We start from the raw sequence: 25556 nt of genomic DNA on the forward strand, positions 1-25556 counted from the left end.
ATGATACAATTGGTAGCCTTGTCCTGGAGAACTGATCCAATTGTGTTATTATGCAACCGCAAGGATCTCATCTATATCTGGGTGTTTAAGCCACTGGATTGCTCTTCGCCCAAATCAATGTGGTTTCTTTGGAACATTTTCAGCAAAGGAACGCATATGCTGCAGTGTCTTTGTGGCAAGAGTCTTAAGAAAAACAAGAATCCAAGTGGTAAGCTCATCACCATTATGCCTACTCCTCCGTTTCGCTGTGAACCGGCGTTGTGCGTGCGTGCGCGCGTGTGTGTGACTGAGAGATGGGGAGAAAGAGAGTGTGTGTGTCTGCGTTATTCGTTTGTTTGTTGTAATGGTGATAGATCTGCAATCATATTTATGCAGCGAGTGGATCATTCAGAGGCGCTGGGAGGGAGGAACAACTTATTCTGTGCAGCTACTATCAGCGAGCCCTGGTTTGGGGACGCGCAGCGCACATACACACAAAAGCTCCCCCGCATCGCCACGGCACCATGATCTTCTAACTTTTTAAATAGTGCTCTCTCTCTCTCAAACACACACACTCACACATAAACACACATACACACGGGTTAGATGTTATTTCAGAGGATCAAATCCACGCACAGTTATTCTATCTAACGTGATTCCCCATAACCAGATTATTCCATCCCGGGGCTTACTGCAGCAGCATTCCCCCCTCTGCAACACCACTTCTCGATTAAATAGGTTACTCGCTATGTCTTTTTAGCAAGCCAGCCGGAGGAGACAGACTATTCTTTCTTGTCTATCTCTCGGCTGTTGCAGGCCAGTACTCATCATGCGGGCCTATAGGGAAACATGATTTTTTTCTACGAGCACTTGAGTTGATTTAGTGTTGAAGAAGCCAGGGGCAGCTGAGGTGCAAACAGTGCACGTCGAAAGGAACTGGGATCCACTGCACTGATGCAAATCCTGCACCTGAGCAGTCGACATCGTTTCGACTCTGATTCTTGACTTTTGTGTGTGTGTGTGTGTGTGTGTGTGTGTGTGTGTGTGTGTAAAATCAATGCACAAGCCCTGCCTTCAGTAGCAGCAGTCATTAGTTATGCTGTTTCTAATACAATGCACAACACATTGCAGAATGAGCAATGTTCATTTCAACAGGCTGTTGTAGGTAGGACAGAGAAGCCCCAGGTGGACAGCATGTAGTGCGGGCTACTTGTTACCTCATGCTGAGGGTTTGAAGATGATGTGCTCAGCAGCGGTACAGTTCCTCGACACTGCAGCTGCAGTATATCATCATCACACTGTAGCGGGACTAGTTTGCCTTGCTGACACTGCAGGAGCAACGTCAAAACATTTTCTACTATCAGCTATAGTGGACGCTGGTTAAACCTAGTTTGGTGTGAGCAGCAACAATTAGCTTCAGTGTGTCCCTCACCTAGTGATTTCAACATTTAAGACATTCAAGTCACAGAGGAGCTAGCTTGTTTCTAAGACAAATAGCTGCACAAGCTAAGCTTTGGAGACCTCGCAGGTTGTATGGCAAGACTTTCAACTGATTTGAAGACCTTTCTAAATTCCTCCAAGACTTGTTAAACATAAGGGCTAAAAATACTCAAAGGCCGGCATTTTTAACCTATCATCACCCCCAATAATATAATATATACAATGAAGTATCACATTCATGTTAGTCTAGTTATTTACAAACGCACAAATGCACACATACACACGCACATCTATATATCTATATTTATACTGTATGTTTATGTTGATTTGTTCTATTAAGTCTATGGTATATTTTAATAAATTGTGCCAACACATTTTTCCTAGCAAGGAAATGTGCCATCTTTGGTTTTTAAAAAACACATCGTAACTTGGGATATACAATTTTGTTCTTGTGTAGCAGACTAAATATCTTTTAGTCAGTATGGTTAAAGGACTGAGGAATCAGGGTAACTTTCTTAAGTGTTAAGTGTTTTCAAACAGCCCTGTGTGTGTGTGTGTGTGTGTGTGTGTGTGTGTGTGTGTGTGTGTGTGTGTGTGTGTGTGTGTGTGTGTGTGTGTGTGTGTAGGTAGGTGTGTGTGTGCCTGTGTGTGTGTTTTATTTAGCTGGTAGTTATCTTTTGAAAAAAAATTGCATGAAATTATCGGTGCACAGGTTTAAAATGTAAAAATGGCAATCAAATGATGAAAGGCACAATCTGAGGCTAAGCCACAGTAGAGTCTTGGGTGACAAACTGACTGATTGAGGTTCTAAGCTGCAGCAAGACACCAAGGCCATATTTAGACCAAATCAGGCGTTGCAGCAAAAATGCCAGTCCATCTATTCATTAGAATAGAGGATGTGGGGGGGGTTTTGGCTGGAGTGGCAACACACCGGCCTGTGGCATGAAAGTTGATCGTGAGTAAACTTTTGGAGAAACACAGTCCAACGTCACACTGCGGTCGCCAATCCAGCGATCAGACTGGGAGAAGGGGAGTACATTTTTCTTTGTTTGATAATGTTAAAAGTAAAGTTAGACTTTGCTGTTGGCTTCCTGACTCGTTTTAAGAAAGACAAGAAAGAGATGGCCTGATTTGGTATGAATACGGCCTTCCAGAACTCAAGCTCAACGCCATGCAGCCAATGGATCAAAGCTGAGACTTACTGTCAGGTGTTTGCAATCTGAAGCCGTGTGCCTTTCAAAGTGAGAGCAGCCCAACTTGTGGAGGCACATTATTGAATTCACTTAAACTGATGGTGTGGGCACAGTATGGTCAGGATTTGCGCTGATGCAGCAAATAGAGCTTGTAAGATCCTGGAAAATGAAGTAGAGGCCAATATGCAGACTGTGTCATCAGGGTGCTTCTTAAGATGCCAACTAATTGAACACTAACTGTCAAACAAATCCAACAACAGATTTGTTTAAGCTACAGAGGTCCCTTCAGAGGATTTTCTAGTACCCTTTCATAGTACGATAGAGAATCCTCTGTGTAGCCCTCTGTCAGCAGAAGCAGGTGTTTCCAGAGTAGTGCTCATTAGGCCTGAACTGCAAAGGCCTAGATATGGTGCTCTAGCTCTTGGGCTGTATTTTTAGTAACACAACATAACTGAGAGAACATAGAAAGCCAACCGGACTGTATCAATAAGACTGTCAGCCTTTATCAACATAGTCACACTCCAAACTTTTGACTGGAACAATACATGACCTGGCCACCTGAAGAGATTAAAGGAGAGGTCATATATGTGAGGAGATTCTGTCTTTAGGTCATTATGTGTCTCAAAATTTTTAGTAGTTGAAAATGTAAGGTTGACACAGCTGTGTTTTTAGTCTACATTAAAACAGTTTTAGTCATAAACAATTCTAAACAGAGAGACGAAGCTGCAGCTGGATCAGCCCTACGATTGTCAAAGAAGTACAGATTGGAAAGTAAAGGTATAATCTTTTCAGAGACTTGTTCTTCAGCATCATCACATTTAAAGTGATGCATCATGGCTTAATTATTGGGTGATTTAAAAATTCATGCTGGTGCTTTTAGAAGCTACATGTTTGTCAGCCTATTTTCTCAGCGTTATAGTAGATATGTAATTGAAGTATAATATATCTCACTTCTATGATAATTTTCACTTACTTCTGTTTGTAGTTGTTTTCCCATTCCTTTCATGAATACATACATCCCATGGGTTTTCCTCACATTGTGACTTTCATTTGCTGCACTATGTACAGAAAAGAGGGAAAGTAAATATTCATTCTCTTGTTCCAAACTAAGTGGTAATGCATTAGTCTCGACCGTAGATACATATAAAACATTTCTTTGAATGGACCAAATTGTTTTACGTAGAAGCCATATGAGATTAGTGCTGTGTTTTTGTGAGGCTTAATGGGTAGTGCATGGCTAAAACATTACATGAGTTAAGGCATTTCCTCCCTTTGGAGTCATCTGCACTGAACAAGTTGTCACTTTGCTTCATGATGCTGTGGTTAAGATAAACCACTGAGAGATGATGCAAATTAAAATGTTGGGTCAAAGCTGTAAACAGATCTACTTACCTCTTGAGCGCATACATGGCAATTTAGTATAATGTAAAGACTACACATCCAGTTTTAGCCCTTTTACAAAACCACTACTATTAAGCTACACTAAGCCTTTAAAGTCAGTGACTAGTTAATACTCTTTCAGCCGTGATACTGTTTTACAGCAAGATCTTTGTTTCATCTTTGGTAGATTTTCATTAGAGTAGGTCATCTGGTACAACTGTTGGCCTACCCTTAATGCTCACTCTCATGTTCCAGTATGGCTACATGTCTCTGAGTGAATATACTTCATTAAGTCAATTAAGTAATGAACTAGCTGAGTGGAAGGGATGGAGATACAGTAAGTTTTACCCTGCCGCCTGCATGTATAGCAGTAATGATTGCGCAAATGACCACATAGCTGTCATCTTGAAACTTTGCAAATGTCACTGAATGGTATATATAGCCACAATGAATGACAGTTGGCTAATGAGGGCATTTGGTGGTTAACGTTAGAGGAGAAAGTTATGTCATAAATTGCCATTTGTAATAAAGGCAGATGTTTGATTGGTGCTCGCTGATGTATTTTGGGCTTTGTAGGTTTTGTGAAGCGTTGAGTGCTGTAAATGTAGATGGAGAGTGTATCCAGGTGGATGAATGAGCAGAATTGCAGTGGATGTGTGTAGTCAGTAGGTGGCTTCTTCAGAGTACCACAGCAGTGGCTCATTGACAGCAGAGTGACAGTACAGGTCACAGAACACCCAGGCGTCCACATGATGATGGTTCATAACGTATCAAGTGAAACGCAATTCTGTGGTGTGTGACAGAGCCAGGAGGCAGACCCTGAAGCTCCTCTTTGCTCCATCGGTATACAGGAGCATTAACGCTCTGTCTTGACCTCACACTGAAGCTGTGACCTGAGTCTCTGGCATGGTCAACCATACAAATTATTGGAAGACTATAATCTTGTATTGGCACTAAAATCTATGATTAAGCTAAGAAAGACTACAATTTAAATGTTTGGATTTGTGGTGGCTCACATTAGCTAAAATCATAAAAATAATGAATAAGCAGGGACATAAATAAATGATTGATGCTTGAGTTTGGGCAATGTCAATTTCTGTAGAAGACTTAAGTTTGCATGATCTGCATTACTGTAGACAAGTTGATGATGAGGCTGCTAATATATTTTTAAGAACTATTGCCGCATATTGAATGATGCCGTGATAAGATGCAATTTCATTTATCTAGTTGTTGTTTGCTGTCATATCAGATTTATGAATCTCTGAGTATAAAATATTCTTTTCACTGTGCACTCACTATTCATGGCTGAGTAGAATGTCATCTGAAATTGCATGTGCATTTTAATAACTAGGTACTGCTGCTGGTGTCCTTTCTGCATGCAGTTCTCACCTCAGATCAATATGAGAACAATATATCTCAAATACTATTCTTTCTGAAAAAGAAGAAAAAAGGGGCTAGGATTTTTATACAGTAAAGTTGCCTGATTCGTTTGTGTAAAATACGCACGCTAGTTTAATTTGTGGCAACAAAGAAAAAAACTGTAATTAAATGGGATGGGTACGATTCAAACAACTCCTACAATTAGAATAACAGCAGGGTTGGCTAAAAATATCCTCCTCCAACCAGTGTGATATGTTGCTAGGTTTCATACAGAAACATTGCAGTAAGTTTCTAAATGGCTAAACTGCAGTAGCTTTACTGATAATACACAAAGGTTTTTATAGACGCTGTCATGCCACAGCTAAGATAACAAAACAAAACAGCCTTTACAGTCAAGTGCTCACATTTTTATTAAGGGCCATTCTAAAAACAGTACTACCTCTTCATCAATGTGACAGTCCATAGCTGACACATCCGTATATAGCAGTTAATATAGCGAAAGAGGATGGAAGTGTGTCATTAATACAAAGCAAAAATTGTATTTTGTGATTGTCAATAACTGTTTTCTTCTCATGTAAAACCTCAGAAATGCTGTAAGTGAGTAATCAAAAAGGTATGACGCTGTTTGTCGCCGCACTGGGTCACAAGTCAACAAGTAACATAATTTCTCTCATTTTTTTTGGTAGTGATAATGGCAGCAACATCATCAGTTCCACAGTGAATTAATTTGCGTTGTCTCTATCATGCTCTTGAGAAATATGACCCGCAGGGGTGATGAGATTCAAGTCCCTGGCTGCCATTCTGCCTCCCTCTGAGAGACAATCAAGTTTACATACAAATCAACTAAGATGATGAGGTGAATGTAGTGTGTCAGTATACACACACACACAGAGAAGGGTGAACAAGGGTACATGGAGTTTTAAAAACCAAAACTCTTAATTTACATGAAGTTTCCCCAAGGATGCTCTAGACAGTTCCTAGATGCTACAGTTTGCAGTGGTGAGAGGGATGATGTCCCATGTGGTCCTGGCTCAGTGCCTATGAGGGTGACTCTGGCCACCGGACCTGCAGGTGGATGGTTTCACAGGCCGTGCACGGAGCTGCTCTCTGTTCCCTCAAGGTTAGGCCTGATGTGACTTTAGTTGAAGCACAGACACCCTGAAATGGTTTAGTTTTTCTCATAGATTCTGTGATCAATAACATCTTTTTTTTAGTTTGTCTTATTTGGTGGTTTGTTAGTGAAGTTGTGTGTGCATACATGTGGGTATGAAAATTAAAATGCACTAATGCAGTGAAATGACATGTCTCTATCGTGTCATTAACAACTTAGTCTAGTCTGTATGGCATTTGTGGGGATATTCTGTGTTTAATTTGGATACTGTAGGTTTTCTCTCTTATATAATTATAAATTGAATATAAGTTTTGGGCTGTTGGTTCCACACATTAAGATATTAAAATGTCATATTGGGCCCTGAGAACTGAGTTATTGTCCTTTTTAAGAACTTAAACTTGCATGGTAATTCTGTATTTAAACATATCAAGTCAAGTCAAGTCAACTTGTATAGCAGCTTTCATACACAATGGCAGTTCAAGGTGCTTACATCAGCTTAAAGGCAACTGATCAACATGATAAACTTGTTTAAAGCAAAGCTTAACAATACAGAAATACAACAATTAAAAATGTACACCAAATTAAACACAGACGCACACATGTATTAAAACAGTACGTGCGACTGAAAGACAGGATTCAGTTTTACTAGCATCATTTGATATCCTATTTTTAACCTAATCTGTCTGGTCTCTAAAGCCAACTTGTCTAATCAGATCCACTTTCTGTCAGATCATGGGTCAATATTAGCTCGCATATCAGATAATAACACAATGAAATTGTCAGTCTTTCCAAAAAGAAGTAAAGCATTGAGGATGTACTTGTGTTTCAAGCTAATGGTGTAAGCAGGCTACCTTTTCTGTAATTTGCACTTACAGCAGTAGACTGAAGACATTAGAGATAATGTTGTTGTGTCGAACAAACAGCGGTCGTCCTGGTAACCACTTTTAAAGGCCATATTGTTCCTTGGTAGACCATCTAATGGACCTTTAATTTCCCAGAAAATGTATTAAAACATTTCAAGCTCAAAAGACATGTCTGTTTTGTTTAAGAACACTATTAATTGGTGCAACCTTGTTAAAGGACAAATTAAAGTCCTCCGAATGAACTACAGGTAAAATGTGAGTGAGGAGCGAAGATTAGCTCATTGCTTTGTGATTTGAGTCATAGATGCAGTTTGCTACCTGTGGTGTGAAACGTTGCTGTGAGGAACATCATGTGGCTGAATGAGAATTACAACGTGATTACTGTGAATTATGCTGATTTGGCAAAATAAAACGTCAGCGTTAGGGAGTGTTGTATGTGTATTTTTTTATTAGGAGGTTTACATGCTTTATACAAAACATAATCAAAAGCAGGCACACAGAGAAACATCTGGTAACAAATGCTTGAAAGTATTTCACACTTTTTTCCTTGCCACAGATTCTGATGGCAGCTTTGTTTCTGTGGCTGTTTTGAGTTATGTTCGACACAGAGGGGTGAAATTGGCCATTTGTGGACGGATACTGACACGGTCTTGTCAGATTTGAAGGAACAACTTCAGATAGAGTAATAAATTGTTCCTCAATTGTCAGTTTTATGAACTTTCTTGCCCTCAGTCATTTGAGGTGAATGAAATTTCTTATTAGGCCATGAGTGATATCTTGACCACACTTAAATGGGACACTGAGATCAATTTCTAATCTCACAACACCAGAAATTACAATAAAATGAGTTTAAATATAATTTTACAGGATGGAACAAAGAATATAACTTGAATGAAGATAGAGGTTAAAGTGTGTCTTTGAATCTTTGAAGTTACTTTGTATTTTGTGTCAAGCACTGCTTAACTATATGTTTAAAAATGACTATTCTTGGCCAGGACCAGGCAAACAGCAGACCCCAGGAAGTTTCTGACCCTGTCCAAGAAATAGTCGTTTTCAGACTTCAGTTTTTTTGTATGGATTACACAAATTAGATATAGCACATTAATTAATGAGCTTTAGAGGTGCTGGTAGGTAGATTTGGTGACTTTTGGACAGAGTCAAGAAAATTGTGTTGACCTGTTTCCAGTTTTTATGCAGTTTTAGACAGCTGATTTCCAAGAATGTTTTTCGAACTTTAACGTTCAAAGAATGACACGCAGTCAGACAATATGACATTTTTGCATGTTTTTGTATAGGTTAGACAAAAAAGAATTAGTGAGCTTTGGTGGATTTTGTTACCCCCTGCTTCTAGACTGTATGCTAAGCTAAGCTAACAGGCTGCTGGCTGTAACCTCAGATTGACTGACTATGAGTATAGTATCAGTCTTCTCATCCATCTGGCAAGAAAGTTGATGAACATATCTTCCAAATGATCAAACTATTGCTTTAAGCTTCTTATAACAGATTTATTTCAAGGACTTCCATAATTTCACTGACCTCAGTAGTTTGTGTAGTGAATAGCTTTACCGAGGGCATGCTCAATGCTGATAGCTCTACTTTTCTCCAGGAACACCAAGAAATTGAGGTACATCTCACAATAGTAATCACAACAGGATAGTAAGCCTGTGCTTTTCCTGACTTGATTTTCTGCCCTGTGTCTTATGGCGGCTCTATAAATCATCTTGTAATTTGGCTCATCCTCTGCCCTTAATAGCAGGAGCTGAGTGACATATGCCCCACTTCTTTGAGTGAAGGTGCAGCATTGTGTGAGGAGCAGAGGTGTAACACAAAGCAGGTTCTCTCTCTAACACATGACACATCTTAACGCTCACTACTTCCAGGATCCCAAAGGAGCTGATACATAATAGCTGCTGTGGAGCGACTGTGATTTTCCAGGAGCTGCTGATCTCCTGTGGGCTGACGCACAGAGTAACTCTGATTCACAATGAAATGACAAAGTGATGAGAATGATAGAGAGAGAGAGAGGGAGAGAGAGGGCAAGTGAGAATAGTGCAGTAAGACTATGAGATTATTGATTTACAGGACCAGAAGTTTGAACAGTTGTATAGCGGAGTTGACACAGATGGATGCACCGTTTGAAGTTCATCATTATTACTAAAAAATACATGGTGAGGTGTCAGAAGTGCCTCTGTGTACAACTGATGTTAATACTGTGAAAGTGGATGAGAACAGTTTTAATAGGTGTGTGAAGGGCTTTTGTCTCCAGAGAGAGCATTTGTTACAGGGTACAGGGTAACAAGCTATTGCTGTGACATTTCAGTGTAAAGTAGCCAACATTGTCAACTACAGGTACCAGGTTTAAAATCTGAATAATCAGCACAGATTGATGCCTTTGCGAACAGTGTGTTAGGTCAGTAGAAACGTATGTTTCAATTGTCATGCTGTGTTGACACCTTTGTCATTGGTAGCAGTGTAGTCACAGCTTGAATTGATAGGGACCAGACGTTATTCATTCCCAGTGGTGGATTTCCAAATAGTAGCAAGTCTGTGTCAGGTTTTCCAAACTCTGCATTATTAACAGAGCATCAATGAAAGTAATGAAAGGTCAACTCAGAGCGCCGGTGCAGAGGTGTGTGAATTTGTGTCTGTCATAAAACATTTGTTTTTGATAGCGATGATTCGCAATAATTGGAAAATTAACAAAGACGAAAATGACTTCATACACTGTTTGTAAGGCAGTATGTCTTCTCAAATGATTTCTGACAGTAAATGCTTTGACTAAAGCCAAACCTCAGAAACCTGACACAGCAGGTGGCAAGCTTTCCTCTGTGTTTGAGATCAGTGACTCACGGACAAGAGTATTGTCCTCAGGGATTGGCAGCGAGAACTGGAGTTAAATTAGTAACACTTCCTGACTCTTGCGCAGTCATTGTTGCTTTTAGTATTTAAACGTCATACATTTCATACGTACATACAATTTCTCTGAGATCCTTAGATTTATTATAGCCACATTCATTTAGTTATGCTTCATTTCCAGTGAAACGATAACAAAACTTTCAGTCAGTTTTTTTGTACTTCTGTCATAGGTAATGATTTTTACTGGTATTGATACATGCCCACCTGTCCTCCATGGTCTCCTTTTAAACTCTTGCTGTAGCGCTTTCCCTTTTTTCGGTGCAGTAACAACTATAAATAATCCTTTCACCCACTGAAAAATACTATTTAGATTGAAAGCTGACATGATTATAGTGGAGATGTTTTTAAAGAGAGTAGTTAGCTCCCGCTGAAAGAAACCTGGAGAGCTATAATTTTAGCTATACAAGTCAGCATGACACAATCTGAAAAGCTCCATAGTCTGATTGTCTACATGAGGGGCCCAAAGTGGTCCCCAGAGGCATAAAGCTGTGCTGTATTGACAAGGCTCAATGATGAAAAATACACATATTTTCTTAAAAGGACAGTTTAAACTAAATTTCAGCTTAATTTCACCTTCTCATGCATTCAGAATTCCCTGCTATTAGAGGATGCTTTTCACTGCAGTTAACTCTAAACTATACAGTGCTCGCCACAGTCATTGATTGCATAGCTCCTCGACAAGGATGTCGATGTCAGAATTCCATCAAGGCTCCCGAAATGAGCAAAATAGTCCCATGGCCCAGGCTTTAAAATGTTCCCTTGGAAACCTATGGTTCATGTCAGCTGCTTAGCCTTTCATCTTTTACACATGTTTTTAGTGGTTCTTTGTTTTGTGGCGATTCCTCTCCTCTCCTCTCCCTTTCTCCAGTATTATCCTGAATCTGGATCCAGCCCAAAGTAATGTTGTGGTTTTATAACTTGCAGAGATATGTGTATTACTGTAACACCATAACATTGATTTATGCTTGTGTTGAAAACAAACAATTTAACACACTACGAGTGTATCTAAAGCTATTTCAGTTTTGATTCCTATATAGCTCACCAGAGCCCTTGGAACAGTTCCAGTACAGTCACACTGTAGATCTAATGGATCAGCTTCTACTGCATAGACAGCTGCACCACTATAAATGGTCTAAAGGTTAATGGAGATACCAAAACCCTCCAGGTAGCACTCACCGATTTTGAATCATGTCAAGAGTAACATGCTAATGTTTCTTCCCAGCAGAGAGCTTTATCACAGTGGCATCCAAAATGGCTATACCATGATATCTGTCTGGTCATATCCAGGGATGTAGGAAAAATAATGGAAAAAAAGCCAGTTTAGTTTACTGAGGAGTAGATGTTACTCAAATTTTCACAGTTAGTCAGGTGTAGGTAATGCTCCATGGTGTAATTAATAATTTTATACTAATAAAATTTTACTAAAAAAGAAAACAGATTCATGTCATGCTTTACTGAAAGTGTAACATATACTGTATATTCTTATTCCTCAGCCATAGCTGTGTACCGTTGATGTGAGCATGCAAATGGTTAGACCAGCCATTTTTATTGTGGAAGTTGTATTTTGTATTATAATGTATTTCCTTTTTTTTTTTTTTTTAAATGAAAAAAAGAATATACATTATGTCACACTGTATGCAGAAACTGTAAAAAAGTATCCCAGAATTTGTCCGATTCTGATTTTCTCTCAAGGTGATGGGACAGAAAGATTCACTCTTTCAATAAATTATCAAGAAAATGGAAAATCAGAATAATGATATTAAACAATTCTGGTGTAATTACAAGTTGATTTCAAAGTTTCTTCTGTGTAGGCTTGAGTAAGTGGACATAATGTTTGCACACGAGTGATGAGGACAGTCGGCAAAACCTCATGCTTGATAGGGTGTGATAGAAATGCAAAATGAAGGGAGTGGAAAGAATACTGATGCAGATGAAATGAAATAAATCCAAGAGAAAATCAACGAGTACTGTAGAAAATTAAACTGACAAACCAGTGAAGTGTGTTTTAGAAACCAAATAATTGCACAACTCAACAATGGGGACAGTAGTATGACACAAAATCAACATTCATGGAAATAGTTTCCAATATTGTGATTTTGATACAGCTTTGATGGGTCGGAGCAATTATAAATACTTTTTGGGATACTGTCATTATCCAGTTTATTTGTACTGTCAGTGATAATAAAGTGAAAATATGTGTTTCCAGGCCATCAACTATGAGCAGGAAATGATGCAGTAGCATTAACATGTTGCTGGTGCCATACAGCGAAAGTTGGGTCATGTTCCCTGCGGCTCTGGTGACAAGAATGAAGCATCTTTAACCTTTATCAAACACACCAGACTGAACATATTAGTGTGTGAGTGTGTGTCATAGAGTAGAGATATGCGTTACTGCATATCATACAGCTGGAGGCACACTGCTAAAGTGATGGCTTTCTGCTGTTTTACTGCTTTTAAATTAAGGAGGACAGTAGAAATCAAAGCAGCAACCTTCAAGCTGAAAAATGAAGCCAACACCAAAGTTCCAAAAACTGCAGTTCCTTGAATGGTCACTTGAGGCTGGCTTCAAAAGAGAGTCAATCCTCATGGAACCCCCATGTTAAAATGCCCAACTTTACAGCAGAAATAAACATGTTTACAGCCTGGTACAAAAAACGGTTTGGGTCTCTATGGCTAATTTACTTTATGAGGGGTGATTTTTTTTATATAAGTCAACCATTTAAATTGTATTAAGGCTGAGGGTTATGCATAATTAATGGCATGGCTGCTTTGAGTGACAGTGGGTTGTGATCATGGTAAGTTGCCGCCATACCGACAATGTTGGCCAGTTGTAGCCGTTGCTGTTTCAGTGTGTTTTAAGTGGAAAACTAATTGCAACATTTGGGTCACCTAAAAAATGTTGTACAGCGTTTGTTTACACTAAAAGGCCCTCTAAGGAGTAATTTTTTCCAGTGAGTTCCTTTTGTTTTAATGATTTCCAGCTTGTTTATTTACTAGCGAAAATTAGCATTAGCAAGACTGTAAATGCACTGTGCTAACCAAACTATCAACTACCATCTCGGTGAACTTCAACCCTCTCATCCAAATGTGGTCACTTTTGGCTCCAAAAGCCCAAAATGGTGACAGTCAAAATGCAAACTCGGTGCATCAAAACGGGAGTTCACAAACCAAAGAGTTTGTCACGATAGCCACATCCATTATTTGTTTTACAGTCGATGTTGAAAACACAGAGCGAGTAACTTAGCGGTGTTACGGTGCATGTATTGTCAGTCACTCCCATTTTGATTGAAACTGGAATACAAACATCAAACACACAAGGAAAAGACTAAATCCAACTCATTGGCATATACATGGCAAAGAACATTTCTATATATTGTACATATTATTATATATTACATTGTGGTATTATTAATACTGAGGAATCAGCGTATGCGCAGCGTGTTTCTGCTGCTGGAGGTGGAGCCAGTTTCAACTTCAATATACAGTTGGACCATAAATCAGCATAAAACAGTTGTCAGCAGGTGTCCTGACTCCTTGCAAGAAACAGAAATGTTGTTTTCCTTTTCCACTGCAGCACAACTAAACTGTTTCAGTGATAGTTTCCACTGCAGCACAACTAACCTGTTTTAGTAATAGAAAAAACTGAAGATACCCCATGCACAGCAGTGTCTCTTTCCTGAGTTCTAGCTGATGCACGGAAAATTACAATAGTCAAAAATGGTATACCAGCACAGACCAGGATACCAGGATTGACCCTATTTTATTAAGGGATTACGTTTAAAAAAACAGTTGCTTTTTGGTTTTTCTGCTGTACAAAAATCATACTGAACTCTGACCCGAAAAACAGAGGTAAATACCCATCTGTGATTTTCATTTACTGTTACACCTTAAAGAGTGAGGTCAGCTGGGTCTGCTTTTTCCTGTGCTGAGAGTACATCATAATGATTTGATTATAATTGATTGCTGACATGATTTCATGACTCACTGTTGGCCTGTAGCTCGTTTATTACTGTTGTCCATAATCGGACTGTGCCCCCTCAGAGAATAACCTGAACAGGATGCTCTCTCTTTTCCTCTCCCTCTTTCTCTCTCTCTCTGTTTTCTCTGGGATGCCAGGTTTTTCTGTGCCCACGGTCTCAACGGCCAGGTTTTGGTCGCTCAGTCTTTCTCAGTTTGTCTGTCTGTATTCACTCATGATGCCAGGATAATCTGCCACTTGGGATTGTCTGTTCAGTGCTAAATTGCTTTGAAGTGCACTGGTAGGTCCAGATTGTGTTCAGTCTTTGCTGAGGATTTGTACTGTTAGGCTGCATTCAAAATCGCTGCCCACTCATTCTTTTCAATGAGGCCACTCCATCAACCCACCAAGGGTGAAGAGGCCTATGATAAAAAGTTGACCCCGGTTTAACTTTTGCTGGCCTGCAATGTAACGTCATCAGCCAAATCGCTGTATTGGCCAATTAAATCTGTGCAAGCACAAATTCCTCTTACCTCGCCATTATTGTGATGTAAGATAAAAACGACTTCTGTCCTGAGGATAGCAGTCAAGTCCTTCCTCATAATGTCACAAACTGCTGCATAAACCTTCAAATTCATGGTTATATTACTCAAACAGGACTTCCTGGACCACATTTTATTGTCTCATTAGTACCTGAAACAACATACCCCCCACCAACCAGCCCTTTTTTTCAAACGTGGGGCTGTTTCTGTTCTGAATGCCAGCTCTGAGGAAGTGAGCCACATGACCAGCTGGCCGAAAGGAACTTCTCTCCATTTTATTGCTCTTTTTAAAATCCTGATTAAAAGTGGAAATTGGCATAGTCGTTCAAGATACAAGATATTTATTGTCACTCCGGTTATACGAGTACAATTGTGTGAAACACTTTTCCTGGGAGACTCCATTACAGAAAATCCTCCATGGTTTGTTGTGTTTTTTGTGGATTCAGGATGCTAATGTGCAGGATTTCAGCTGAGTACATGCACATTAGTATACTGGTTTTGGAGTTTAAGCCTGGTTTTGATCATTCAGGATACAGCACAAAATAGTTATTAATATTCCTGTATATGATCATTACAGTATCTGAGTTTGGATCGTGGTTCTGTGAAGACTGAGTTACCCAGGCTAACCTAATGGCAACATAACCACCATGCCTATGGTTCAGTGCCTGTCTGCGGGGCTGTTGCTGCATGTCAGAAACCTCTCTCTTCCCATGATTTCTGTCTCTCTCCACACTGACTGTCAAATAAAAGGCAAAATGCCTCCCCACCAAAAAAAAGTTACCTCACCAGTTGCAAATGAACACAGGTCAGTTTCTGGCTGTCTGAATTTAGAAATATGGCTTGTGTGTCTGGTGTTGCATTCAGTTTTAGCCCTCACTCCGTCTATCACTCGTCCCCCTGCGTTCAGGGGTCTGTTCTGTGCAGTGTTGGAGGTTGTGTGGTGGCTACGGTATGCTGTGTAGATTTTTGCTGCAGTGCAGCAGGCAGTATTGTGCTGCTGCTGCCTCTGTCTTTCCCTCGCTTTCTCTCTCTCCCTCTGTCTCCCTCTCTCTCTATATAGATTCATTTTTGTTTACAATGTTGTGGAGGAGTGGAACACTTCCAGACAGTTTTGTTGTTAAAAAAAAAAAAAAAAAAATGACATTAGCCCCAGAGCTTCCGTCTCATTCATCACACCAGGCAAGCCCAGCACTTTGTTGCCCCCCCCCCCCCCCGTCTCCCCCCGTCTCCCCATCTTTTTTTTTTTCTGGGGCGCTTACATAGCTTTGTCAACATTTTTATGATGACCTTTATGAAGTTCTTATTTTCCTACTTGTTTTCACCTCTTGCAGACCTCTATCTTGAAGTTCAATTCCCACAGTTTTCAGCTGGTCCCCCCTGTGGCTGTTGTCCTTTATTCAGACAGAGAGAGACAGAGAGAGAGGGAGCGAGAGAGATGATGGGGAGGCCAGTGACAGACTAACCTGTTTGTGGTAGTGGTGGGTGCTCGGCTTTCTGCGCAGAAGGGCTAGTTGATTTCAATTATACACACTAGGCTAGAGACAGTGAAGCACCCGGGTACAGTGTGTCAGCGAGCTCACAGATACAGCAGCAGCAGCAGCAGCAGGCAGAGTGGAAGCTCACACACTTACTGTACAGCCCCACTGTATTTCTCAGACCTTTTGTTCAGGGACTCAGTGCACAGTCTGGCCTGCTGTTGCATTCCATACAGCTTCACCAACACCATTTAGCTGTGACATGACAGCACTTGACATTGCTTACCTCCAGCCAGCTGAGAACGTGTCAGTACTATCTGTGTGGATATGGTTATCTGCATGTTGGACGGTTCTGGTGGGGAGACGGTGACGGGGTCTTTACAAGTGGGTGACAGGCTAGGTGTGTGTGTGTGTGTGTGTGTGTGTGTTCGTGTATATATATGTACGTGAGGGTTAAAAGGTTGTGCCAAGCTCTGCGGGACATCATGGCAGGGGTGTGAAAACCTGAGTAACAATGTGGAGGATATGCTTGTTCTGAATTATTGTAACTCCATTGTTAAATCTAATTTGAAAAAAAAAAAAAACTTAAAAGAAGTTTAGACTGTTGCAGCCAAACATGGATTCAAAATCTTTTGCCAAGATTGTGGAGCAACGTGTACGCAAGGCAATAAAGGCTCAAGCAGAGCGTGGTGAGTGTAAGCGGAGAGCTTGGTGAACTGTTGGTTAGAGCCTTGAAATTACTTTTAAAAGTGCTGTAGAAGAATATATGTTGTGACTGTAGATAGTTTAAACACAGGATGTATTTGTTTGACTGACTGGCAGCGTGGTTTTATTGATACGTAAAGAGTTTGCGACAGATACAGAAGCACATGGAGATGATGTGGACTCCATATGAGCAGGGGGAAAAGTCTTATCGATGCAGTCTGCTCCCACATCAATAAAACTAATCACTGCATTGCAGATGATCAAACCTGAAGGTCACACTTTGTAGTGTGTGTGTGTGTGTGTGTGTGTGTGTGTGTGTGTGTATGTGTGTGAGTGAGAGAGTGAGCATGTTTCCATGTGTGTACATGGTCCCCAATTATTTTTTATGCAGCTGCATGCCAAAGAGGAGGAGGTGATTTCATTATGTATGCAATGCTTCTGGAATTTATTTCATATTATATGTCCTGCATAAAATATGAACCTTTTTTCGAGGCCAAGTAAGGAAGCCAAGTAGATTGATGCATGGCAGCAGATCCACAGTGACACCAGACTCTCTTCTCTTCTCTTCTCTTCTCTTCTCTTCTCTTCTCTTCTCTTCTCTTCTCTTCTCTTCTCTTCTCTTCTCTTCCTCGCATCCCTGTGAAGTATAGTCTTAAGTACAAGCGATCCGTCAGCTGTGTCCTCTTGTTAATACGCTGAAAACCTGACAGACCTACACAGTTCGCAACAAGTTAGTCTGCAGTCACGCCTAAACACCTTACCTAACGTGTGATGTAAGAATTGCTCTTTGATAAATGCTAATAGAATAGTCACTTTGACAGCAACGGAGTCTTGATCCGCTAAGGCTGAACATCCAAGGCTAAACATCATGGCTGTCTTTTGTGATGCGCTCAACAGAATCTCCCCGACTCAGACTCTTCTTTAGATTTACCGTTCTATAATAAATTAAAACATACAACGAAACATAATGAACATAGAATTTAAATGAGAGACAGAAATATCAGTGACTGTGAAATTTGTCGCCCAAATTGGCCGACATGTTAGCCTGTCCCAAACGCTTTTTTCCCAAAAACAATAATATTGACTTGTTTTTTAAAGGCAGACAATATCTGTTAATTATGATCTCACAGGGGCCATTTGGGAGTAGGACTGTGATTGCCTGTCTTGGCTCTGCCTTCTTGTTTTGCAGCCACACAATTGTTGGAGGAGCTGAAAGAACAAAGGAGGACTGGGAAAGTAGGATAGATAGACAAGCTGTGGATTTGTCCACTGTGGCATGACTATATAGTCCCTGTTTGTGTGTTATATTGCAGCATGCACCTTTTGTCCTTATTACACGTGCATTTTGTATGGAAAATTCTCCACCTCTGAAGACCGGGTGTAAAAATAACTCAGACCAGTCTTGTGCAAGTCACGAGGGAGGTGACGGGGGAAAAGAAAGGTGAATTATCCTTTATCCTACCTCAATGACGTCAGACAGAAAATGAGCACGCTACAAAAAATAACTAGAGTAAAAATACTTTAATGAGAATGACAAAAATGGCCAGTTTTGACGCACGTTCAAGCCATGCCATTTCCTTGGTACATCAGAGGGTCTCTGATTGCTGTTGTTGGAAGCTCCTCAGTGTAATGGACGTTTTTCTTTGCAGCATCATTAAGAGTTTATACGGTGCTTTAATGATGGTCCCTGTGCCTGTTGCAGCCTCCCTACGCTAGGGCGGGTTTTCAGTGTGAATGTGGGAGTGTGTTATAACACTGTGTGTACAGCACAGTGAAAGAGAGAGGTCTGGCCAAGGTTTTTCACAATACCTTGCTCAGGCAACAACCAAGGCCTCTGGTCTGTGTGAAAGCAAAATCCCTTTTTGCTGAGTAATTATACTGTCAGACAAACTCTCAGTGAATCTGTTGCTCGTTTTCATCTTCACCTCTTCCACTCTGCTCTAGCTCTCTCAGTATACAGTACTGTGTTATTGTGTTTCATGACTAATTCATGATTCGTGACCAATGCGACCAGTGTGTGCCTGATCACCTTTATTGATTTAAAAGATAGAACAGTATAGAACAATATGGCTTTTAAGCTGGACCCCCCCCCCCCCCCCCCCCCCAATTCTTTTTGTCCAGAAGTGTTCAGTACAACACAAATATTCAGTATGAATGGATAGAGATTATCAGTCTGATTATTTCCAGTGGTATAAATGGGATATTCTGAGCCTATCAAAAAATGTATTGATTTTGCCAAACGAACAAAACAATTTTCACTGATTGTATCACTCTTATTGTTTTTCTAATTGTGATCGTTCTGCATCACACAGCTGGGCATCAGAATGTTTTGTGACAGAATCGTGATTGATATCAAACTATAATTATGTTTTTTGGGAAAGACATCAGACATTTTTATGTGCTTCTGGTGTACACACAGGCAGGGATGTAGTTGTGAAAAGATCAAATGAGTTACTTTTTCCTGGAGAAAAAGTCATAAATTTGATCATTCTGAACCAAGATCAAGTTCAAAGTGGATTTGCTGCTTATCCTTAACAGGTTGCGCAGCAACGGCCATCTTTAAAGGGTGGGTTAAACTGATTTTTAACAGTGTGTGTCTGATGTGCACACACATCATGCAAATTGCATCCCTCATGCATAAAGGATTAATGTCAATTTGCAGACTTGCCTAAAGAATCCAAATTCAACACTGAGGGTTTCAAACATTTTACTTATTAGCCTGATATTATTTTATTTAAACAAATATTTTCTTAAATTTACAATTACTTAAAAAGCAAAGGAAATGAGGGAATTCATCTGTATTATTTTGACTATTCAAAATTTCATTTTAAATTGAAAAATGTGAGATCCTGATGATTATTGGATTGTAAAAACCTGTTAAAATATTTTTTTCTTATACCCAGAGTCCCTCAAAGTAAAAAAAAAAAAAAAAAAGACGATCAAATTATGTTTTCTCCAATTTTGTCCAAAATTTGTATTTGCCACAGGAAGACGGTGTTTAATGTAGAGTGCAGTAAACAGTGTCTGCTAGCTGCAAGAAACCACAATTAAAATCAGTTTAAACCAGTTTACTTTTCCTTGGCTTGTTTCTGATGACATGCAGTTTATTTAAACCAACCATTGGAGACTTTTAAAAAGCAGACTTTCATAAATACAAAGATAAACAAATCTCTCCTTTAGTATTTTCTCCTTTAGAATCTCCTGAAGTACTGAAAACCGAATATAACATCACAATGTTGACCTAACCGTCTGACTTCCTCATGCTATTCATCCTTGTGATATAGCTGCTTCCCTGTTTCCAAGGAGATCAATAGGGAAGCTACCGCTTACACACTCAGAGTGAGAAATACTAGTGCATAATATTCTACTTTAGAAGTACTGAATTGTAAGATAAAGTTATCTCATATTGAATGTTTCATTCATGGAATAATGCACAAACCACTTATAAGTACATTGTGAGTACATTGAGTTGAAAGAACAATGCAATTTAAAGGTAGAATAATAAGTAGGCTATCCTCTCTGTTTAAGAGTGTTAAAAGAAACAAGAGTGGAGGGGTTAGTGATAGGCTTTTAGTTTTCCCAGGCAGCCTTTTTCTGGAGGTAAATGAAGGAGACAGGAAGGGAGAAGAGAGACTTTCTCCTACTGATGCTGCTGAGAATCACATGGCAGATTGACAAGGAGAGGAGTCTTTGTTAACGATCAATGAAGCAAAGAGTAAAAATTTTCTGTCACAGTATCTTCACGGTTAACAGAGGTCACTGCCCCGGTTGTGTAAAGTGAGAACTGTGTTTAAACTCTGCTACTGATACAGTTGTGTGTGTGTGTGTGCTATCGCATGCATGCCGTTGAAAGCCTCTCATAATGAAGTTTAGAGTCCTCCTAAATCACTGGTGTAAAACAGTGATGGATACACCGGGGAGGGAAGCAATCACTTGTGAAATGTCATAGCATATGAATGGCTCCGCAGGTAAATTAAAGTTGTCATAGGACGGTTTCTGGAAGTTCTCAGAGCTGACAAATCTTTGCGCTCGAGATAATAAATGCTTGACAGTGCTTTGCTTTGCATCACATGGCACAGTCTGGTCATGTGTCATTAATTATCCTTTTAGATCGGCAACTGAAAATGTGGTTAAATCCACATTTTAGTTGATCTGCGTTTTCCAACCTAGGTTTGCAACCGTTTTTGCGTCAGGTTTGAATACAGTTCAGCCACTGCTTGATTGGTACCAGTGAGACAGTGAAACACAATTCATGAAGTCCTGTTAGAGTTTGAGTGTTGTATCTAAAGGTTTAACAGAAGCCAAACCTCTGTGTTTGTAATACTCAATTTTACAGTTCTGGAAAGTTATCACAGCTTTTATTGCAATGATCGCAAGATAAACAGTCGAATATGGTGTCCACGTTATCGTTACGTTCGAGTAATATGCAGGAATGTGCGCTTGCGTGCTGTCAGGACGTGGTTAGCATATCATAAAGAGTGGAAATCGGGGGAAGAGTTAGTTTGGCACCTTTTTATCTCACTAACTAGCAAGATGCAAGATTTGCAGAATTTTTTAGGGGTAGTCATATAGTGTAACTGTGTCTTGATAAACGATAGTTAGCCAAATTCCTGTAATGCACCAATGCTGGCTACAGCAGGGGTTGACAGATGTGGTCAGTCGTAAAAGTTTTTTATTAGAGGTCTCTGCATTGGTAAGGTTGGTACCTAACCTGGCAACCACAGGACTTTTTGGAGCTATGTATTATCACTGTGCCCGGCTATTTTTTGTCAAGAAATAGTTACACCAAGACTCACTTTTTAGAGAAAAAGCAAAGAAGCGTATTTTACTAAAATGTTAAACTGTTCCTTTAAAGATAATACACGCAGTAGAGAAATAGATATCATTAGAAAGCAAAAAAAGCATGAGAGATAAACTCACTTGAAACTAAACTTGATACATTTGTAATGTAATTGTGGGGTTTAACAAAAGTATACTCATACACAGTTGCACACTTGAATCTCTACATGTTGATGCAGGGGTTAACTTGTGACAGGAAACTCAGGTTGAATGTGTTCAGTAGAGCGTGTCATACGTGGGTTTAAAATAGGGTATAATTAATGTAATCATAAGGGGACATGATCCAGACAATATGGTTATGGTGCCCTGAATTTTATTGAGCTTTCTTTTCCTCTTGTCACACCGACTGTATTCTGTGGCTTTAATGCTTGTTTTCATTGTGCTGGTGTGTTTTTATTGGCATTTTGTTTCCTCAGATTGATTAATCTGACTGCTGACATGTTAATTGTTCACTTGCATTTATGTTGCTGTAAAATTGAAATCTACATCATTTGGCTCATTTAATGCTACATACTGTAAACTATATACTAGATCAAATGTCAGCAGACACTCCGTAGATGAAGTCAACGCTTAAACTAATGTTCTCTTGGTTTTTCTGTTCACATAAACTCTGATATGTATATGCAGTTGACCATAGCATGGGATATTTGAGTGCTACCTTGAGGTGTTTGTGTGCCTTTTTAAAGCCAACAGTCTAATCCGCTACAGTCTCAATGGTGGGGCTCCTTATCTCCCTCTTATCTGTATGTGGTGCACTTTATTTCCTTCTCCTCCTCCTCTGCTGTATCACTTTTCTCTGTAAGGGCAACATCGGCTCCCCTAGACCTGCTCCAAAATAACCTGTCAGTAAAATCTGATCCTTTTAGACTGAGCAGGACTGGTCTTTTGCATGCCAAAGTCTCGTTGATGGGGGCCAAATGTCCTCCCGGTGCCCTCCAACTCACCACGGCAGCAAGAAAAGGGTCTCCTAATATCTCCACGGTAACTCTAGATTCTGTTGACACTGACAAAGAGGGTTGCGACAGCAGAGGGGGGGTTCGCGCATCTCTCGCTAACCAAATCAGCAGTCTTTTTGAGAGACAGTGAGAATAGAGTCGGAATAGGGATGTGCGACAGTCACAGATCAATCATGGATCAATGAGCAAAGTGCAAGAGCAAAATATGTCAGATCTCAGACTTTATAACACAATGAGCATTGACAGGGAAGCTGAGCCCCAGCTACTGTTGAATCTTCTAGATGAGGGGAACAAAAAAAAAAGGAAAGTCATCATGTTTTGTTCCAGAGAGACAGAAAAGTTCTATTTAAGACAAATATCCTGTTCTTTTTTTCCCGCTCCCTTAAGCGTAGTGCAGGAGAGAATTGTTTCACAGTGATAAAACTGTTCATTATTAAATTATGAAATTAGACTAGCTTGAGCAGTGTGTGCTTTTAGAATGACTGAGGAACACGCAGGTTTCTCAAGTTTGTCTCACTCATTGTGTGTGTATGTTCTTTATTGCACTGCTCCATCATAATTAATCAAATTTGATCTCATTTTGTCAGTTAATGATGCTTTTGGGTTTTTTCCACCATTGTCTGAGTGATGTTTTTCTTTTTCTTTCATATTACCATGACTACAGTAGCTGAAACAAACATCTGTCACCGATGATCTGAAATGAGTACTCAGTCAACTGCAGTTTCCGTACTAATGATATTAAAGATTGAAGATGAATTTTTCACCATGTAAGCCCTTAATGCGCTGGGTGTCATCTAATGTCATTACAAACAATCTCAGTTTATACGTGGCTGTGTTTTGTGGCACAGCCGTGCAGTCCGGGCTAAATCCAGTTGTCAGATTTACTGATTCGCACCGCTCCTTATTTGATTACCCCATTGATGTGAGATGTTGGCAGCAACATTGATGGTGAGGAAACGTAAGAGTAACTGACAAGGACACTCAGTGAAGCACCAAGGTCCTTGTGTCACACACACCCCCTGTACGGTGCCACTCCTTGTTGCTGAGCTCTTCAGAAAACTGCCTCCTCAGACTCTCTTTATTAATATGTGTTTTGAGCTGATCTTATTAAATGTACCGGGGACATAAATAGATTGGAGGAACAGACCACTGAACACAATTTGTTGGGAATTGAAGGTAAAGGAGAAAGTGGGTGACAGGACACCTGAGGGTTAATGGCATTGTGGTAAAACTACAACATAAGCAGAAAAGCCATCAGCGCAGTGAGATGCCAGATGTGCATTTTGTCAATTAACAAGTGTTTTGGTCTGAAATGCACGTCGCAACATAAAAAACCACATTAAATGTACGGAGAAGTGAATTTTTATTGTCTTTCGAGTGAATTCAGAATTTTATGACACTGCACTTCATCATAAATATGTCAGACGCTGTCAAATCAAATTAAGCGTTGACAAATGACACAACAAATGTATTTCTGACATAGTAAATGTGACTGTGACTGATATATGTTGTGTGTGCAGCCTAGAGTGTCATGCTCGCCTGTATATCCACATTATGTCATGGTGAGAGAAGGATCATGGCCCTTTTATGGTTCAATATATCACACAGAAAATAGAGAGCCATTATGTCCAGTCCTATTCTTATTACCCTGTGGTACAACGTGATGTATAGCATGAGACAACATGTAAGATATGATGCGCTACATATGGCCATTGCACTTTGCTTTACTCCATAAAAATGCTACAACCTCCTCTGAAAATGGAACATGTAGAAAAAAATTAATGGTTTGTGGTTGAAAGCCTCCATCTCCTCGCATGATGGGTATTAAGTCAGAAGCATTCCCGTCATGGTTAACATGGTAGACATGATTGCAAATAAAACTGACCTAGGTGCTACTTTTCCTTTCAAAGCTGCTTCCCTGCTCAGTGAGAAAGCCAGCTCATATTTGGCACGATAAACTATCGGCAGTGGAGTGAATAAAGCTTTAGTAACAATAACAATAAAGTTAATTTATGTAGCATTTTTGTGGCTGAAGCAGCCAATTATACAAAAAAAAAATGTACGGCACTGATATCAGAGTCTTGCTATTCCTCCCAAGAACGAGGTGCAACTGCAACAAAAATGTGCAGTCAAAAACACTGACAAAAATATTAATTGGAATATACGATGCTTTCTGTGATTTTCTGTCATTTATATACTGATGTTGGATGTACTCAAATGTTCCAAAACTAGATAAATGTATGTAAAAATACTCCCGGAAAGTCAAAAGTCAGGGCTTTAGTCTGCTCTGAATGCTCTGTTTGAAAAAGTAACCTCCACTTCCCCATAAAAGTGACGTCAGATTGTTCACACATGCCCACAGATGCTCGTCCGTTGTGTAGCTTTTGTTGTTAGTTGTTTCTAAGGTTGTGTTAATGTATGTGTGTTAATGTAAATATGCTGCAGTAAAAAGTGCAGTGCAGTGAAGGAGGAGAACCCTTGCTGGCTTCACACCTGCAAACAATTGCGTTCATATGACTAAGCTGAAGTCATTCTGCAAGTGTTAAGGGGTTATGTGCCTACACTCTACCACTACTACACAGGTGGTGTGTTTCAGAAACCCTCTAATAATAAAGAAAACTAACTGAATCACAGGTGCTAGTGGGCTGACTAGTAAAAGGGAGCAGAACTACAGCTCTCCATAATATGTATGCAGATGGCTGTTAACATAAAGCACAAGATCAGCTGATCTGGATGATGCAAGCAACTTCATGTTCCTGTCTGAACCTTTATCATATGCTCTTTTATTGGATACATTTTTATCACGCGTGCACAGAAAC

General features: G+C 39.9%; 1 protein-coding gene across 1 annotated transcript in view; it reads left to right on the forward strand.

Moving 5' to 3' along the window:
* The window catches only part of fgf14 (fibroblast growth factor 14), a 108306-nt gene continuing 82750 nt past the window's right edge, over positions 1-25556 (forward strand). Inside the window, exon 1 of the mRNA XM_062431579.1 lies at positions 1-208. Within this exon, the coding sequence (XP_062287563.1) occupies positions 1-208 (208 nt within the window). The remainder of the gene's footprint in view (positions 209-25556) is intronic.

Source organism: Scomber scombrus, chromosome 13 (genome assembly GCF_963691925.1).
Source record: "Scomber scombrus chromosome 13, fScoSco1.1, whole genome shotgun sequence".
NCBI classification, from domain to species: Eukaryota; Metazoa; Chordata; class Actinopteri; order Scombriformes; family Scombridae; genus Scomber; species Scomber scombrus.